This window comes from Gallinula chloropus (assembly GCF_964237585.1).
Source record: "Gallinula chloropus genome assembly, chromosome: 3".
Taxonomy (NCBI): domain Eukaryota; kingdom Metazoa; phylum Chordata; class Aves; order Gruiformes; family Rallidae; genus Gallinula; species Gallinula chloropus.
The window spans coordinates 121,236,556-121,256,589 of NC_140087.1; the positions used below are offsets into that span (position 1 = coordinate 121,236,556).

The following is a 20,034-nucleotide window of genomic DNA, read 5'->3' on the forward strand; positions in this document are numbered from 1 at the left end:
AATCTGAATGTATTTACAGAGTAGCCACAGAGTGAAGGCTAATAGAAACCTGAGTTCAATCACCAAGGACAATTCCCCACTTTTCTCCATTACCTGGAGTTATATTCTCCTCTTCCCAGAAGAGAGGCTCCTGAAAGCATCCAACACTAAATGCTTCTTATGGTAGGTTAAATGCTTTTACAGGCAATTTGCTTCAGTGCATTGGTGGACAACTATCCATGTTGTTTGGCCTTTTGTTGCTTATGACTTCCCAAAAAAGACCTTGAGGGCTTTTGTTTGTTTCCTTCAAGCACGGTGTGCTTTCAGCCAGCTTGGGCTGGAATTACAGTTAGCACAGTAGACCTGGACAGTGGTCTTGGCAAAAGCTGCCCTTAATCCTTTCTTCAGTATCTTAAATTATAGAGGAGTTCATTGACCTAGTAGATAGAACGATAAATTAAATTCCTTTAAACAAATTGATCAAAGAAACTTGACCAATTTCCATAAATCTTTGGAAATTGGTTGGAATTAGCCTTTGATTTAGCATGGGTTTAATATACAAAAAAACCCCCCCTATTCTTCTTATGCATTTGGCAGCTGTGCTGCTTCCTGCCTTGGTTCATGTTGCTAAGGAAGATTTATAGCCCAGAAGTTAGCCATCTGTCTTACAGCCTGTGACATTACAGTTCACTTCTTCCCTTGACAACGCTGTCGGGCTCACTTGCAATGTCTGAGAAGAGGAGGATGGATGGATTTTTACTTTGGTGTAAAACATCTTAAATACTTCCGTGGAGGGGATTTCAAAGAACTCTGCAGCGTCAGCTAATGTTTCCTACCTTGCCAGCAGGTTTGGAAGGCAAGTGAGGTGTCTGAGTTGGAGGCAAAGAAGCTGAGGGACAGGGGCATGTGCTCTTTCAAGACACTGGTGACAAAAATGATAGGAGAACCTTTGTTCATGGTCTGGTACCTGTATTTTAATTGCAAGATTGTGGCTTCCTCTTGTTTTCATATTCTTAGGGATATGGTTTTACTTAGGGATGTTGTTCTACTTAGGGATATGGTTTAGCATAGGACAGGAATGGTTGGACTCAGTGATCTTAAAGGGCTTTTCCAACCTTGTGATTCTGTGAAAACAGACATTGATCCAAAGATCCTGGCTGCCTTTACCAACTCCAGCGGTGCATTTCATGTTGGCGTGTCAAATGGAACAGGCTGCCCAGGGAGGTGGTTGAGTCACCTTCCCTGGGTGTGTTTAACAGATGGGTAGATGAGGTACTTAGGGATCTGGTTTAGCTTAGGACGGGAATGGTTGGACTTGATGATCTTTAAAGATCTTTTCCAACCTTGTGATTCTGTGAAATCAGCCAACATCTTTCATCAGTGGTGAAAATACCACAAGAGTTGCTATAACACCTTCATCACAGCTCCTTCTTTGATGAAAGGGCTGAGTAGGAACAAGAAGAAAGAGAGCTGAAGGGAGAGCAGTCTTTGGGGCGAGGCAAAATGGGCAGCGTTGTTTGGCTCCTCAACAGCCAGACAGTCTTGTTCCTCACTTTGAAGCACCAGGCATATTTAGGATAAAAAGAAAAAATTGAAAAACAAAAAAAGATCAACTCTAACATCTGGAGAATAAAAAAGTGAATCAAAGCTGGTGGGCCATCAGGAGGTTCTGAAAATGCCCTCAACCCTCTTGAACTTTGCAGATTGCTGCCTGCCCCTCTGAAGGATGCGGTGGAGGTGTCTATGTGGAGGAAGTGCTACACCATGCCAGAAGTGAATGCTGCACTCAGTAAGATCCAGCTGGTGGGATATTCTCAGAAAATTGTGAGTACCTGTAAAACTGTCCCTCAAGTCAGCAGGAACAACTTGGTGTTTCCCAGCTTTTGTCTGGAAATGCCTTTCTTTTTCTGTTTTCCCTCAAGATCCTGTGTAAGGTCTAGTTACCCTAGCCTGGGAAAACAAGACAGGGTTATGTTGAAGGCACCTTGGTCTGTCTCCCAGGAAGGCTTCTTGTTTGGTGAAATCAGGGAGAATCCATTTGTTTCTCCTCTTCCTTGGGGAGGCCAATTTTAAGGCGGCGTACCTGTGAATTTGGAGTTGATGGCTGGCCCGCTGAGAGCTGGGCGGATGTACCGAATGAATGTATCCTCTCTGTCTGTAAGCCACATCCCCTTCTGAGTTACTGTATCTCACTTCTGGGAATCTTTTGAGTGCTTTAAGCCTCCACTTTCTTTTATACTGCAAATTAGGGATTGTAAACAAAACCTAATGGTTCGACCTGAACTTCAAAAACTCCTTTCCCAGGCTTCCCACCTAACACACGTTGTCTGTAATGCCATTAACTATAACCCAGGGTAGTTTCTAGAATGAGCTGAACCACCAACTCAGGAGTCTCCACTTACACAGAAATAAATAAGAAATCACAAAGGTGGATTCAAGTAAATTGGGTGCCCAAAGCTTTTTGTTTGCTTCCTTTTCTTAAGCAAGGGACCACTGAGATGTGGAGACTCCTATTAATGAGTAGGTTTCAAAGAGTAACCAATGCTGCTGTGTACAAAATTTGGGAGGTTTGAATTACAGCTGGTGAAAAAAGACTCTGAGCCACCACCAACGTGGTTGCTGACATAAGTAACAGCTGCAGCTTTGTCTAGCAACTGGACAGGTTGAGAGCATTTGAACTCCTCAGGATCTGTGGGTGATTACTGTTCATTTTTTGATTATCTTCAGTGTGGATGCATCTCACCTAATTTTAGATCTGTGCATCTGAGCCAATCTTTCTTTTATAGTTACTGGGGGAAAAAAAAAGAGGCATTTCTAGAGCATGTTTTATCTCTTCCCAAAGCAAACTTGTAAATAATCAGACTCTAATGAGCCAGTTAACTCAAAATGTGACAGCATCAAGAATGGTTTGTCGTCCACTTTACATGTCTGGATATCATCAGTATATCTGATGCCTTGATTTACACGCTCTGAGGGATAGCATCCCTGTTGTGTTTGGCAAGGGATCCAAATATGTATTGAGATACTGGAAAAATCATTAGTGTTGCATGAATCAGGTGCTTGTTCTATTATTCAGTAACCAGAAAGCAGATCACATTAGTGAGGTATACGTGGAGGCTTACTTTCCTTTCTCAGAACAAGTACTATGTATGGATAAAGCAACACACTTTCTAATGACACCTGGAAAGGAAACAGCTGGCAGGTTGCTTATGCTTAGAGCTGAAACTCAAATTTGGGTTGAGTTTGCAGGGAGTTGATTTGGAATCATCAGTAGATAGCATTTAAAAAGAAATAAAAGTTAGAAAGTGAGTGAGTTTGAAGCTGTTGATGTTTTCCACAGCAAAATATATAACCCAAAGAGTTTTCTATCAGTACAGAGCTACTTGTGCTTCTTTCTCTCCATCAATAAAACCTGACTAAGGGACTATGGAGCATAAAGCTCCTACAAGCTTCTTCAGTGCAACAAAGGCAGGTGGAGGATCAAGACTCCAGCTGGTTCCTCCATTTAGAGTTGTGGTTCAGTGTGAATTTAGATTCCTTGGGGGTGTTATGGAAGAGAGACTTTAAGAAGGCCTTACCTCAGGTAAAGCTTGTCTCAGAGCATGTGTCCTAGTAGACACAGGTAAATAAAAACAGCAGACTTAAAGGTTGGGAAACTAGCTTCATAAAGGCTTTGAAAAGCAGGACTACTTATAATTGATATCACTGACAACAAAGTCGTTCTAAAATGACTAATATCTCTTACTCTGTATTTCAGGAGCTGTTTGGTGCTGTGCAGGTCACCCCTCTCAGCTCTGGCTACGCTCTTGGAAGTTCCAATTGGATTATCCAGTCGCACTATGAGAAGGTTTCCTACGTTTCAGGATCTTCTCTCCTCACAACACACCCTCAGGTACAGCTGCTGATGTTTGTTACTCTTCTGTGGGGAGAAAGTGTCTAGAGGGGTTTATTGCAGCTGGAATCGGGCATAGTACAGATGCTGTACCAAGGCACCACCATCAGTGATTGGCTAGACTTAATGAGCATTGAGAAGACATCCTACCCTGATAAGTGAGCAGATATCAATAGTTACTAGGGAAAGACAACTACAATTCATTGTTATCAATGATTTGATGTTAGCTGTGAAATTCTCCTTCACCTTACATAGAAAGTTTTCAACAGAATTAAACAATAGAGCATTAGAGCCTTTTTTTTTTTTATTTAAATCCATATTTCACTGAAGAGTCTTTACAGACAGTTCACAGACTGCTTCTATATCACTTCTGAAACATCCTTCCTTGGGAGAAATGATAGCTAACTGGCTGCCAACTTTTCCACCCCGCTCTGCTAAGGGCAAAGTCTTTATAGTGCTGTAGCTGTAATTTCCAGTAAATTAATTCTCTCTAGATCCATAAATTCTTAGTGTGAAGAAGGGCTTGAAGTTTGCGGTATCGTGTGCTTCAGAAGTTGTCAAAATAGTTAAAAGCAATATTAGCAGGGGGTATTTAAAAATAATTTAGAAAATGTGTCAGGTTCAGTAATTTCCCCCAAGGTGAGTGTCTTCTAAAGAGCTTTGCTTCTGAGCAGCCTTCTTGTAAAAGCTTGATCTCAGGAGCTGAACAACTACAGTAGATAAACCAGCCTTAATAGTGCGGCTCTATGTAGCCGCCAGCGATGATCAGAGCCTCTAATTCCCTTCTTCTCATCAGCCTCAGACTGACTGGCCTGGGCTGTGTTTTTTCATTGCCTTCTAGTGAAGTGGTACTTGGATGGAATGGAGTATTTCAGTGAGGAGAAACCTTGCAGTGTAGGAAGCAGTTTGGGGACAGAGAGCGTTTGCAGTTTCAGCTTTAAGAAGTGCAGGAAAACGTACTGCAAACCTGCCTGAAATCCTCCAGACCTCCTTGGTTTGCTGAGAGGAGATGCAGTCTTGGCTACTCACTCTGTTGACATCGTTGCTTGTCCCACATGCTCTCAGAGAACCTCATTTTTTAGCCTACAGCCTATTGCACTTTGCATTGTTTTATACTAATTATTCTATGCTGTTTAAAGCTTACCAGATAGTTGGAATTACATTCAGCTTGCCCTTTTCTTGTTATTTACCACATTGCAAATGTTATCAGATGCCATTTGCATATCAGATATCATCATTGTCTTCTATTTGCTTCCAGATGGTTGTTGAAGACAATGGATAGTTTTTGTCCCAGCTTTAATCCCTGTGAGCACCAGTACAAGCCCCTACAATATGGTGATAGTGTAACAACTAGCGGGTTTTGTGAACTGCCAACCAACTCTTCATCTGTTTGATGTTTGACAGACATTATGTAAAGATAACAATATCTTGAGTGGCACAGAGTCCATCAGTTGTTTGTCTGACCTGCTTCTCCATAGAATCATGGCAAGCAGTCAGAACTAAATTCCTTTTAACAGTGTACAGAAACAATCACCACCTTCTGTTTTAAAAAATATATCCAATTAATGAGCATATTTTTCTGTAAAACCCATCCACAGCTTCTTGAATAATACTAAAACTTCAGCTCTTCTGCAGTCTGCTGGAGCTCCTTCCATAGTTACACAGAATCACAAGGTTGGAAAAAGACCTTTGAAGATCATCAAGTCCGACCAATCCCATCCTAAGCTAAACCAGATCCCTAAGTACCTCATCTACCCTTTTTTTAGTTATTAACCTTGAGTTTCAGTGACCAGGTTCCCATCAGGTGTTTGTTTGGAGTGAGAAGGCATGGAGTATTTGGGCATAGACATGGAAAAATGCATTGTCTCTAATGTTATGTCTAATACTCTCAGTAATTGGCTGGAAAGTGTTTCCTTCTCTCAGGGTGCAAACAGAATCCCAGAACATTAGGAGTTGGAAGGGACCTTGAAAGATCATCTAGTGCAACCCCCCTGCCAGAGCAAGATCACCCAGACTAAATCACACAGGAACACATCCAGGCAGGTTTGAATGTCTCCAGAGAAGGAGACTCCACAACCTCTCTGAGCAGCCTGTCCCAGGGCTCTGTCACCCTCACAGGGACAAAGTTCCTCCTGACATTCACATGGAACTTCCTCTGCTCCTTATGAACGGGATAAGGTTCATCTCAACTAACCACAACCAGGCCCCCACCCAATCCATCCCTTCTCCCTTCTGCCAGCACTGGGATTTGAGTGCTGACATAGTGGAAATGGCAGCATGGGTGGGAATTAGCTGTCATGGGAAGAGAGTGGGATTGCTTCTTTGGTATAAATTAGGGTTTAAAGTTTTCTTGAATTTTTAAGTTCCATCCAGGTTGCATCTATAATCAGAAAAGAGTTCTGGAATGTCTGCAATATCAACCCCTCTCACTTAACAACAGATAGGAAGTGGAGCAGCTTAGCTGGGACCTGGCTCAGGATGTACAGCTTAGCTGGAACAGGGTACAGTGAATGCTGGCTGTGGGGTTGATCTTGGATGTAGCGGCAGGAATATCTTGTGAGATCCTCAGCAGGTCTGTAGGAAGTGCAAGGAAAGGGTTCAGCAAGACTCTTCATAGCTGCTGAAAATAACTGAAGAGCTTTAAAGGGTTTGTTGGAGAGTTCGGTCTGGCACCATTAGTTGTTCCCTTTACTTCTGCCTTCTGGCAGATGGTTTCTATTGAAGGTTTTGCCTTCACTCTCTACTCAGGCTAGAATTGACACGGTTGCCATTGAAGTGGAGAGCAGGAGTTGACAGCACAGGTTCAGGCATGTCACTAAAAGCCTTTTAAGACATATTCTTTACATTAACCCACAAAAATCAATGCAAGCCCTCTCGATGCGATAGCAGCTGAAATTATGCGTATCTAATATGGCATAATCATTATGTACATTATCACAGGCAGATTGGGTGCTGGTTTTTATTGCATTAGTGGCATTTCATTTTCACAGCCATGCTATGGAGAGTCAAAGATTGCAATAAATCTCATGGAACAGGTCTGGTCCTACAAGGTGCTGGGTGTGCAGTGCAAACTTTGGTCGAAGTTGATGTGACATTCCCCCTCTGGGTGTTTAACAGAGCAAGGTCTTTCTCAGCTACTCAAGAATGGCACTGAGGGATTGTCATTGAGGGAATTAACTGTGCAGTGGTCTTCTAAGTTCAGTAGAGGAAACCTCCTTATCACTCTATTGGTAGAAACCTTTCCTGGTTGGTGAGACTGTGAAGGGTCTGTTGAGAATAAATAACCATAAAATACCACGAACAGTTCACGGAATCACAGAATCACAAGGTTGGAAAAGCCCTTTAAGAGTATCAAGTCAAATCGTTCCTGTCCTATGCTGACACATATCCCTAACTACATCATCTACCCATTTGTTAAGCACACCCAGTGGTGGTGACTCAGTCCCCTCCCTGGGCAGCCTGTTCCACAGCCCCACAGCTCTTTGAGGGTAATTTTTTTTCCTAACATCTAATGGTTTCCTAACATCTAAAGGTTGCCCACCTTTGCTTGAGGAGTAGCTGTAGGAGGTACATCCCATAACAGAGTGAGGCTGGCAGTTAACTTTTCACCATAGCTGTACTGCATATGTGAGAGGGAAGTGCATTTTGCCTTTCCAAGCTTGAATTATGCTAAACTTTGAGCATCAAGACTATATATTTAATATCAGGTTACACTTAAGTACAATTTCTGCATATCTACTCCGTGTTTGCTAATGGAGAGAAGTGGGTATACATTTTCATTCTGCTTTAATAAAAAGCCAGTATAAAACATGCCAAATGATTGACCTCAGTGAAAAAAAAAAATAGGGAGCCTTTATGCACAGTGGAGGCAGAAGCAACATTTGCTGTAACGTGAGGCTGCCTGCCAGGGGCTGAGCTGCCACACTATTTCCTCACGCCATTTAATTGTTGTTCCCTCTGCTACATCTGTGAGCCGCAGGAGACACAGTGCGGATGCAAAGCCTTCTATCCACCCAGGAAGCAGACACAGCATGGCTAGGTGCTTGTGAGGGCTACCTTTGGCACTAGACTTTGGGTTACTCTAGGCTTGCTTTTAACAGCTCAGAGTTGAGCTATCACCTCAGTAAGTGGCAACCCAGGTGCTGTGTTTGCGATCCTTGTCACAGCATCTAAGGGGTTGGAAGGGACCTCCAGAGCTCACCAAGTCCAACCCCCTGCCCAAGCAGGGTCCCTTGGACAGGGCACACAGGGCGGTGTCCAGATGGGTCTTGAGTATCTCCAGAGAAGGAGACTCCACACCCCCCTGGGCAGCCTGTCCCAGGGCTCCCTCACTGGGAAGAAATTCTCCCACATATTGGTGCAGAACTTCCTGTGCTCCAACTTGAGCCCATCACCCCTTGTCCTGTCCCCACAGACACTGAGAAGAGGCTGCCCATGTCCCCCTGTGTCCCACCCTTCAGCTATTGAGAACCATTGATCAGATCCCCTCTCAGGCTTTTTTTCTCCAGGTGGAACAGCACCAAGTCACTCAGCCTTTCCTCATAGGGGGAGATGCTCCAGGCCTTTCATCATCTCTGTAGCCTCCTCTGGACTCTCTCCAGGAGATCCCTGGCTTTTTTGTACCAGGGAGCCCAGAACTGGACACAGTACTCCAGGTGGGGCCTGACCAGGGCAGAGGATCACCTCCTTTGACCTGCTGGCCACGTTCCTTTTAACATACCCCAGGATCCCATTGGCCCTCTTAGCCATCGTACTCTTTTAACACAATTACATAATAGACAAAGACCCCTGAAAATTTCCACCATGTTCTTCATTTGGTTGGCTGAAAGTCTGTAAATTTTCTTCATCTTCTTTTCTTTAGATATCAGTGATTGCTCAGTCTCAGTTCTGGTTCAGATCTTAGATTCTGCTGATGTGTCTCAGAGGTCACTGTCTCCTCTTCATCCTTTCTTAGAAAATGTCTCAGTGTTCTCTGTTAAATATCTGAATTTGTACAACTCTACTTGACCATAAAATACCTTGTTCTTCTCTTAAACTAAAAACTACTTGGTCATTTTTATTACATTTGTGCACTTACCCTAGTCAGTCCTTCATTTAGAACCATCTACTCGTTAACTGGGCTGAGGATTAATTCATCCATGGAGAGGGCCATCCATGGGACCCTGAGGCAGCTCAGTATGGTTAGACCTTTTTGTTTAAACACCTGTGATTACACAGCTGTAAGCATCTTATTGTTAATTCTATCCCTACATAATAGTAATTGTCCAATTCTACCATGCTATTTGTTCTAAAGTCTAGTTTACCTTAACAGGGTCTTTACCCACGTAGCCCAGGATTGCACCTGTGGCGAGGTCACCAGTACAACAGCTGCTGTGGACCCAGTGGATCAGAGGCTGTGCCCCAGTGTACACAGATCTATTTCCCTCTGACATATCTTAGCCTCTAGCACAGCCTTCAAAGGAAGGTACTGGAAATGGGGCACAGTGCTGCTCTGATTCACTGGGGGAGACTGGTGAGCGAAGTTATATTTTCTCAACTCTTTTAGCTGTGCTGTTGCATTTGGAGCATCACTCTTCTGTGTGTGGGTGGCTGAAGCTATGATTTTTCACCTGTTTTCAACTCCTGGCTTCTAAGCAAAAAGTTGTATGTTTGGCCTGATATTATTAACTACATTAAAAGAATCACAGAATTACAAGGATGGAAAAGACTTTGGAAGATCATCAAGTGCAACCAATCCCATCCTAAGCTAAACCATATCTCTAAGTACCTCATCTACCCATTTTTTAAACACATCCAGGGAAGGTGACTCAGCCCCCTCCCTGGGCAGCCTGTTCCAGGCCCTGACAATTCTTTCAGTAAAACATTTTTTTCTAATGTCCAATCTAAACCTGCCCTGGGGCAGCTTGAGCCCATTGCCCCTTGTCCCGTCTCCTGTCCCCTGGCTGCAGAGACCATCGCCCACCTCTCTGCACCCTCCTGGCAGGGCAGGGGAGGTGGGGAGAAGGGCTCCCCTCAGCCTCCTCTGCTCCAGGCTCAACACCCCCAGCTCCCTCAGCTGCTCCTCAGAGGATTTGCCCTCCAGCCCCTTCCCCAGCCTGGTTGCCCTTCTCTGTACACACTCGAGGACCTCGATGTCCTTCTTATGATGTGGACCCTAGTACTAAATGGGCTAAAGAACTAGCCCAGAACTAAATGGAATTAAAGAAATTAATATGTGTAAGTGATTATTTCTTAGATAAACAGACATGGTTTATCAGCATGAAGGAATCTAAATCAAATTCTCTTTTACTACTTCCACTAGCCATTTACCGTTACTTAAGGCCTGTGCCAGCAAGATAAAGTTAGTGTTTGGAAGTCACAGTTGCAGTGCTGCAGGCAGGAGAGCATCTTCACAGTCAGGGGGAGAGTCTTGTTTGGCATTGGAACAGAAAGTCGCGAGCTTCAAGGCCAAAGTCCTTGGCAGATGTTGTGGCTTAAAAAGAACCCATTGCACAGCTGAGGAAAATGGTGCTGCCCTGGAAATCCAGGCTCAGGCCTTGGTTTGCAAAGGGAAGGGAGCTGTGATAGGAACAATAGGAACATAAGTGTTAAACCCTTCCTAACCCCAGGGCCACATCCCAAGCAATGATTGTCTTTTTCCCTGTTGAGCTCCTAAGGCCAGGAAATGATTAGAGAGCCTATGGAGATTGCTTTGAGATAGATCCAGTTACAGTTCCCCTGTTTGTTTTGGGCTGTAAGATGCAGGTAAACAGTTGTATGGGTTTTTGTTAACTCTGGGTTGGTTTCCAGAGATGGAGGTATGTTGAGCCTGGAGAAGAGGAGGCTGAGGGGAGACCTTATCACCACCTCCAACTACCTGAAAGGAGGTTGTAGAGAGGTGGGTGATGGTCTCTTCAGCCAGGGGACAAGAGATGGGACAAGGGCAATGGGCTCAAGCTGCCCCAGGGCAGGGTCAGCTCAGCTGGGAGGGCAGAGTTGTGGGGCTGTGGCACAGGCTGCCCAGGGAGGGGGCTGAGTCCCCAGCCCTGGGGGTTTTTAACAGGGGGGAGATGAGGTGCTCAGAGATCTGGGTCAGCACAGGACAGGGACAGTTGGACTTGATGATCTTAAAGGTCTTTTCCAACCTTCTGATTCTCTTAAGTTTAAAGCATTCCAGGTGCTCTCCTTGGTCACTGTATCTGTTTTACATTGCCTTCCTCTTGGTGCAGTGCAGAAAAACCCGTGGTCTAACTCTCACATACTCATTTCATTTCACTTTGCTCTATTTCAGCCCATGGACCAGGCTTCTCTTAAAAATAGTGATGTTCTCATCCTGACGGGTCTTACACAGATCCCTACTGCCAACCCAGATGGCATGGTAGGAGAGTTCTGCAGCAACTTGGGTAGGTCGTTGAAAGAAATCTTTTTTGCCTATTTTATCATCTTATTCATTGCTTTGAGTGGGAAATAACTCTGAGATTCCTGGAATTGAAGAAGTTGTCCAGCTATAGCTCCTGGCATAAGACTAGCTGTTTAGATTTTACGATGTGCTCCTGATGTCATTAATACAGTAAGTGCTTGGAGAGACACAAGTTGTACCTAAAATGTTTTGGAATGGAACAGGTATAATGAGATTTAATCTTTTGCTGCTCTTGGTTTGCTAAGAATGTCACTTAGCTGCCAACAGGCTACGTGTTGCCTAGATTTTGGATATTGTTCTCAGCTGAAATATTACGGTTTCCTTCCTGTATATCAGGCAGTGTCAAAGCTTTACATGCTTTTTTATGACTTTCAGTTTTGAAAACAAGCACATCTGCTTCCCTTCTTACACCTGATTTTTAAATATTATCAAAAGCAAACAGCACAATCTCTGTTAAAAAAAAATAAATTAAAAAAAAATCAAGATATATTTATAGACCCCAGAAATATAAAACCTAATCAGACGCTTTCACAGCTGGAAAAGCTGATAATTGCAAAGCTGTGATATCAGTGTGAATGGCAGCATTTTCCAGCCTGTTTGGAATGTCACATCCAGTGCTGTTCTCTCCTTTTCTCCCCTTCCCCCCACCTCAGTTTCTCTGTGCTCTCACCCCTCTACCACCAAACCACTTCCTGGTGCCTGTCCTGCTGCATAGTGCCTGTTCTTTTACCCTTTATTTCTAACTACTTCTTCCCAACAAGAGACTAAAAACCTCCTGGCAGGAGGGTCTTGACAAAGGTTACCAAAAGACATTTGCAGTCTAAATTGGGGAATCCGTAAGCAAGGATGTGTTCTGGTCCCTGTTAAACACCTTGGAGAACCTGGAGCTGTAATATTTAGGTGGCTTACACAACGCTGAGAACTCTACTGAAGTGCAAACAATTCTCAGTCTTACTGGTTATATGCTAATGTACCTTTGGAGAAGAAAAAGCCCACCACAATACTGTGGGTATTTTTCCCATTTTAAAATGCTTGTGTGTGCTCACAGATGCTGGAAGTCTATGTGCTGTCTCACAGTCCCAGAATGAGCCTGCTGTGGTGGTGGAAGACAGATAATACAAGGGTTGTGGTAGATTTCTTCATCAACCACAATCTCTAAATCAGAATCAGCTATCCCTACTGGGATGAGTTTCAGTTCAGACTGGAGTCGTAGATCCTGTTGTGGGATGCACAAGGTAAAATTACGTGGGGTTTGTTTGTATGAAAAGAGGGTTAGGTCCAGGGTCAGGATGATTCCTTGTCCTGTAAATACCTATTAATGGAGTGTGTTTTGGCATTTCATAAGAATGATAATCTTGGTTTATACCAAAGATCCTCTCCACCAACATCCTCACCCCAGCAGGGATCATGAGCAGATGTCTAGAGAAGAGTTGAAGAACAGGAGGAGACTATACAGTACTTGACAACCTCATACCTTTGAGTGTTTTCATTTCAGGAATACCCTGAATCAGACAGGGCTTTTTGTAGTTAGAAACATTTGGTAATGTTCCCTTCCAGGAACTTGTTCAACCCCTGCTTGAAGCTTTGTAAATTCTTAACACCTGCAGCTTCCTTTCCTGCGTGATCTGTGTCTGTGTGTGTACCAAGGGCTCTGTCTTTGTTGGGTTTAAGCCTTGTTAATTTTATTACCCTGTGAGCTGTTGCAGATAACCTTTGGTGACCTTGTTGTGCTAGATCAAGGTGTGCTCCGTTCTCTGTCCTTTTCTAGATGTTACAACCCCCTGCCTGATGGTAGCATGAGCACAGACTCACAGAATTGTAGGCATTGGAAGGGACCTCCAGAGCCCATGGGGTCCAACCCCCTGCCCAAGCAGGGTCCCTAGGACAGGTCAGTGTCCAGATGGGGCTGGAATCTCTCCAGAGAAGGAGACACCACACCCCCTGAGCAGCCTGTCCCAGGGCTCCCTCACTGGGAAGAAGTTCTTCCCCACATTGGGGGAGAACTCCCTGTGCTCCAACTTGAGCCCATCGCCCCTTGTCCTGTCCCCACAGACACTGAGCAGAGGCTGCCCATGGCCCCCTGGGTCCCACCCTTCAGATATTGATCCCCATTGATCAGATCCCCTTCTTCTCTGCAGGCTGAACAGCCCCAGCTCACTCAGCCTTTCCTCACAGGGGAGATGCTCCAGGCCTTTCATCATCTCTGTCCCTCCTCTGGACTCTCTCCAGGAGATCCCTGGCTTTTTTATCCTAGGGAGCCTAGAACTGGACACAATATTCCGGGTGGGGCCTGACCAGGGCAGAGCAGAGGGGGAGGATCCCCTCCTTTGACCTGCTGGCTATGCTCCTTTTGATGCCCCCTAGGATTTCATTGGCGTTCTTGGCCACCAGGGCACACTGCTGGCTCATGGCCACCCTGTCGCCCACCAGGACCCCCAGGTCCTTCTCCTCAGAGCTCCTCTCCAAGGGATGATCACATCCTATCATCTCACCTTAAATCACAAAGGAAGGTGGTCTTTGAACTTTTCTGGAGAGGCCAGATACATATTCCCCAACTTCAAGTTCTGCTTCAAACATGCTTTAGCAAGCACCTTGGTGGTCTCTTGTGTCTTGAACTGCAACAGCTGTATGCTGAGTAAACAAGAGGGAGACTGTTTTTAATGAAAATACTTTAAATATGAAACAGAGTCCTAGAGATGTAGTTTGGGCCAAAGCAAAATCCCAAAGATGAATGCATGTAAATAAACGCGTTACATATGGAGGTACAGGTGGGTGTTTGCACAAGCTGTTCTGGTTTACAGAAACATTCTGAACCTCTTTGAGGGTTTTGCAGAAGGTCTGTAAGCCAGTGTCTGTCTCGAATGAGACTAAAGTCAGAGAAATTAGAAAATTATTGAATACTGTAGGAAAAGAGGTGCTGACAGTGATGCTGTTGAAAGAATCTGGAATCTGAGTGGTATTTATGAAAAAACACGGTGACCTGAAGAAATTAAATCCCATAGGTAATGTAGTGGTAGGGGTGTCTTCTACCTTACACCAGCAGTGCTTACACATCTGCCCATTTACACATCAGGAGAATCATAGAATCACAGGGCCAGGGCCCCATCCAACCTGGCCTTGAACACCCCCAGGGATGGGGCACCCACCACCTCGCTGGGCAGCCCCTTGAACCCCTCACTGCTCTCTTTGGAAAGATCTTCCCCCCAGTATCTCATCTAACCCTTCCCTCCTCCAGCTTCACTCCAGCCCCCTGGTCCTGCCATTCCCTACGTAGGAGAAGAAAACAGCGACTTGGTTCTCTTTCAAATGTTTACAGAAGTCCAAAAAGTGATTGGTTACTGGGAAAATCAAGAGAGCAGGCAAGCTGAGCCTGTGATTTTCCATATATCTTCTTCCCATTTCCAAAACATTCAGGGGACTTTGCACAAAGCTCAGAATACGCTCAGAAGTTCCCCAGAAACGTGTGTCATGAGGTGGCAGTGGGCTTGTGAGTAAGTGTTGTGAAGCACAGAAATGGGAGTGTGAAAATTTCACCTTGCTCTCTCTTCCCATCCCAGCATGTTGAGTTGTAGATCCCCATTCCCTTTGTTACCCAATCACATGGATGATTTCCTCTCCTCCAGGTATGTTTGGCACTAAAACCAGGCTTAGCCACATATCCGGCTTCCTCTCACTTTAACCCAAACCCCTTTTTCTGGGAGCTCAGCACTTCAGCACCACAAAAAAATCCTGAAATAAAAATCCTTTGGGCTGAGCAATGGTGTTTTTACATTGCCTTGGGCATCATCAGCAATATCACAGACTGTCTGTAGGGCTGGGTTGTGAGATTCTGTGTGCGTGTGCGGTCGTGCCGCTGTGCCTGTGTGTTTATATAAAGCAGAAAAGAGCACAGTTTGCTTTTTAGGTGCCAGCTTGACCTTGTGGTGGCAGCTGTTGGAAAAGCAAGTAGCTCATTGTGAGTTGTAAATTGAACAACTTGTTTAGGGAGCTACTGAAGGAGACTAAATTTGAAACGCTAAGATTATTATACAACTTTTATCAAGAGAGCACATCCATCAGTCACAGAGATAAATTGGGCTTTAAAGAGCTTTCAGATATACATGTCCTCTTACTGACAACTCTAGAAAGTTGCTGTAGTGATGCAGAGAACCAGATTGGACCTGCTGCTTGTGTAGAAGGCAATATGCTGGTAAGGTTTTCATCCCTGGTTTTGATGAAGCTGGGATGTAATTCCTGTCCCTTTATGGAACCACTTAAGAGCACCCTCAAGAAGTAGTGCCCAGCTGTGCTGACTGCAGCACGTACAAATGAACTCACACTGAGGAATGGAGAAGTATGTTCTAGACTAAAAATTGGCCCACTGAGCTGTGTCAGGGGTGGGATGGCTGTGTTGGGTGGGATGGCTGAGTTGGTGTGATGGCCGTGTTGCTGTCCCTTCCCATCCTGCTTAGTAGGAGTATTCCCCTGGCCACTTCCCAAGGTATCCCTGTGCCACCAGGAACACGAGATTCAAAGGGTAGGTAGGGCAGCAGGCTGGAACATGCTCTACTCCTCAGCCTGGGATTTTATATTCATTATTAGTAACCAGCTCTGTAGTATTTTGGGGAATAGAAACCCAAGTTGGTGTCTGCTGTAAGACCTCACCCTCTGTTATTTTTCTCAGTGACCCCAGGAATTTTGAACTTCTGGTTGCTTTCAACAGCAGAGGCTTGAAGTTCCCATAGTGACCCAATGGCTGCAAGGAAGGGACAGCTGTGAATTCAAACTCTTAAAAGGTTTAGGAATAAACCCCACATTTTCATGACTTGGACAAATTCTTTAACCAGCCCACCATCAGATGAAAGCTCTTCCTCTGCCCCTTCAGAGGGAGGACTGAGCTATTTGTCTTCACAGGGTGAAGCTAGTTGGTGCCTGCATGGAAAAATCCTACAATCATAGAATGGTCTGGGTTGGGAGGGACCCCAAGGATCACACAGTTCAACCCCCTGCCACAGGCAGGGACACCAACCTCCAGGCCTGGAGCTACACAAGGGTGCCCAGGGCCCCAGCCAACCTGGCCTTGAACACCCCCAGGGATGGGGCACCCACTCCCTCTCTGGGCAGCCCCTTCCAGCCCCTCACCACTCTCTCTGCAAAGAACTTCCCCCCAGTCTCTCCTCTCCCCCTTCCCTCCTCCAGCTTCACTCCAGCCCCTTGTCCTGCCAGGCTCTGCCCTTTAACAAGCCCATTCCCCTCCTGTTCCTGGGGTCCCTTCAGGGACGGGAAGGCTGCAGTGAGGTCCCCCCACAGCCTTCTCTTTTCCAGGCTGACCCAGCCCAGCTCCCTCAGCCTCTCTCCATAGGGGAGCTGCTCCAGCCCTCTGAGCATCCCCGGGGCTCCTCTGACCCCTCTCCAACAGCCCCACATCTTCCTTGCATTGGGGCCCCCAGAAGAAGGAGGAACACATTTCAGGAGACACACACCTTGGTGTTTCAGGCAGTATCTTTATTCAGAGCAGCAACAGAGCTGCAGATATACCCCTTTCTTTAGCATTTTCCACCAATCCCTGATGCACCTTGCGCTTTGCTTCCCCTCTCTCTGTCCCATGCAGCATTCCTGCTGCTGAGGATACAGGTACTTCATGGATTTTTTTTTGGGTGCACAATGAAGCAATGCACATTCTGGTCCTGGAGCCAGAAGCTTAACTTTCAGCCCCCAGATGGCTTTGAAAATGCGTTCTTAATCTCCTCATTCCTTTCTTCACATCCTGTTTACAAATGGGATAGTTTAGACTTACCGGTGTAGGAGGAATAATATGAGTCACAGAATTGTAGGGGTTGAAAGAGACCTCCAGAGTTACAACTGCAGTTACAACTGATACAGGAGGTCGTGTTGGAGCAGCATATTCCACGGCACCGACTGCTGAGAGGAGTTAAGCACCTTAAATGCCTGTGAAAAATCATACTACAGAGTGTGCATTTCCCCAGACTCCATAAAACCTTTAAACGTTCAGCCATAAAAACCTTTCCTTGGGTATGTAGGTGGGGCAAAACGATCCTTAATGTGCTAAACCCAGACCCCATCAAAGCTTGTCAAGAAATCGAAGTCAAGGAAGTGCTTATGGCAGGATGTAATCTAGGTGTTTTCAGGCTCTTTCACAGCTTTTTGCGTAGCCCCTTGATGCAGAACATCCCTTCTGCTGCCCTGCAATTAACAGCACTAGATGGTTTTACCCCACAACTACAGATGAAATCCTAGTGGGGTGGTGATTGCTCGGTGAGCTGGACACAGTATTTCCATTTTCCCATGAGGTACAGTGTTTCTGAGGTTCCTTCTGCCAAGGGAACAAGATGTTTACTCCACATTGCTTCTGCTGTTGTGCTCAGATCTGTCCTGATTACAGAATAAACCTATTTTTCTTGTTTCTTTTCATCACTTTTCTCTAGCCCCGTGCTGTCTGCAATCCATAGAGGGTTTAAATTGTCCTTGTTATATTGAAAGGACAGGAATATTTAGAGGTTTTTAAGGAGAAACTGTCCCCTACCTGCTTCAAAGGCTGTTTGAAGTAACCACATCTTCAGCCTTCTGCCTCAGGTACCGAAATCTGGGCACAGGACAGTTTACTCCACATAGCTGAGACCTCTGAGCTGTTGCACTTCTCTGCTCGACAGGTAAAAGAGATGGAGCAGCATTGAGGTTGATGGGAAGGCATTTTAATCGCTCATTCATCTTCCTGTGCCAGTGCAAGGCCGCCCTCTCCTGTCAGGAGTTTTGCAAGTGCTCAGTCCGTTCCCTGCCCCCCTGTTTATGTAGTGGGAGCCCGGAGAAGGCATTAAATAAATGTATTTCGTGATCAGAGGGGTTCCTCCCAATTCATATCACAGAATCACAGCATCGTAGGGATTGGAAGGGGCCTCCAGAGCTCACCCAAGTCCAACCCCCTGCCCAAGCAGGGTCCCTAGGACAGGGGCTGGAATCTCTCCAGAGAAGGAGACTCCACACCCCCTGGGCAGCCTGTCCCAGGGCTCCCTCACCCTCACTGCGAAGAAGTTCTTCCCCAGATTGGTGGGGAACTCCCTGGGCTCCAACTTGAGCCCATCACCCCTTGTCCTGTCCCCACAGACACTGAGCAGAGGCTGCCCATGGCCCCCTGGGTCCCACCCTTCAGCTATTGATCCCCATTGATCAGATCCCCTCTCAGGCTTCTCCTCTCCAGGCTGAACAGCCCCAGGTCACTCAGCCTTTCCTCACAGGGGAGATGCTCCAGGCCCTTCATCATCTCTGTAGCCTTCTCTGGACTCTTTCCAGGAGATCCCTGTCTTTTTTTATCCCAGGGAGCCCAGCACTGGACACAACACTCCAGGTGAGGCCTGACCAGGGCAGAGCAGAGTGGAAGGATCCCCTCCTTTGACCTGCTGGCCATGCTCCTTTTAATGCCCCCCAGGATCCCATTGGCCTTCCTTGGCCATCCAGGTGTACCCATGCACATAACGTGTTCTGCCAGTTCCAGTGATAACATTGTGTTCAACCTTCTGTAATATTTGGCTTAAAGGATTTCTGTTAAAAAGCTTAACTATGAACCTTGTTAATTGATTTTTTCCTTTCTCTCTTCCATAGCTATGACTGTCCGGAACGGAGGAAACGTACTCGTTCCTTGTTACCCATCTGGAGTCATATACGACCTGTTGGAGTGCCTCTATCAGTATATTGACTCTGCTGGACTCTCCAATGTCCCTTTTTATTTCATCTCACCTGTTGCCAACAGCTCCCTTGAGTTCTCCCAGATCTTTGCTGAATGGTGGGTATTAAAGGGGTGCTTCCTCAGCCTCGATTCGTGCACTCAGCTGTGGGAAATAGAGACATGTGGGTTATTTCTATGACATCCGTGTTATGAGATGCAGAGAAGGACCTGGGAGTGTTGGGTGACTGCAGGCTGAACATGAGTCAGCAGTGTGGCCAGGAAATCCAATGGCATCCTGGCTTGTATCAAAAATAGTAAGACCAGTAGGTCAGGGGAGGTGATTGTGTCCCTGGACTGGGCACTGGGGAGGCTGCAGCTCCAGTGCTGGGTCCAGTTCTGGGCTCCTCAGCATCAGAAGGACATGGAGGTCCTGGAGCAAGTGCAGAGAAGGGCAACCAGGCTGGGGAAGGAGCTGGAGGGCAAATCCTCTGAGGAGCAGCTGAGGGAGCTGGGGGTGTTGAGCCCTTCTCCCCACCTCCCCTGCCCTGCCAGGAGGGTGCAGAGAGGTGGGCGATGGTCTCTTCAGCCAGGGGACAGGAGATAGGACAAGGGGCAATGGGCTCAAGCTGCCCCAGGGCAGGGTCAGCTCAGCTGGGAGGGAAAAGTTCTTCCCTGGCAGAGCTGTGGGGCTGTGACACAGGCTGCCCAGGGAGGGGGCTGAGTCCCCAGCCCTGGGGGTGTTTAACAGGGGGGAGATGAGGTACTGAGTGATCTGGTTTAGTACAGGACAGGGACGGTTGGACTTGATCTTAAAGGGTTTTTCCAACCTTGTGGTTCTGTGATTTCAAGAGGTCCCTTCCAACCTCAACTATTCTGTGATTCTGACCTGTGGAAAGGAGAACCCAACCACTTGTGACAGGTCTTCTTACCAATGGAGAGTATTTAAATCTGGAATTTAGGAAAGAAAAAGAGAGGCCCAGGAAAACTTAGGTGAGTTGATCCCCCAGGGGAATTCCAGAGAGGACTGAAATCTGCTGAATTTTAATCATGTTGCTTTCAGCAAAAGTAGGGAATTGAAGCCTTGGTGTCTGGGCCAAGCTCTGG

General features: G+C 46.0%; 1 protein-coding gene across 2 annotated transcripts in view; it reads left to right on the forward strand.

Annotated features, from left to right (window-relative positions):
* INTS9 (integrator complex subunit 9) overlaps positions 1-20,034 on the forward strand; it is an 80,257-nt gene that overhangs the window by 21,653 nt on the left and 38,570 nt on the right. For both annotated transcript variants that reach the window (XM_084262274.1, XM_084262275.1), the window contains exons 6-9: positions 1,683-1,803; positions 3,737-3,871; positions 11,142-11,253; positions 18,867-19,047. In XM_084262274.1, the coding sequence (XP_084118400.1) occupies positions 1,683-1,803; positions 3,737-3,871; positions 11,142-11,253; positions 18,867-19,047 (549 nt within the window). The remainder of the gene's footprint in view (positions 1-1,682; positions 1,804-3,736; positions 3,872-11,141; positions 11,254-18,866; positions 19,048-20,034) is intronic.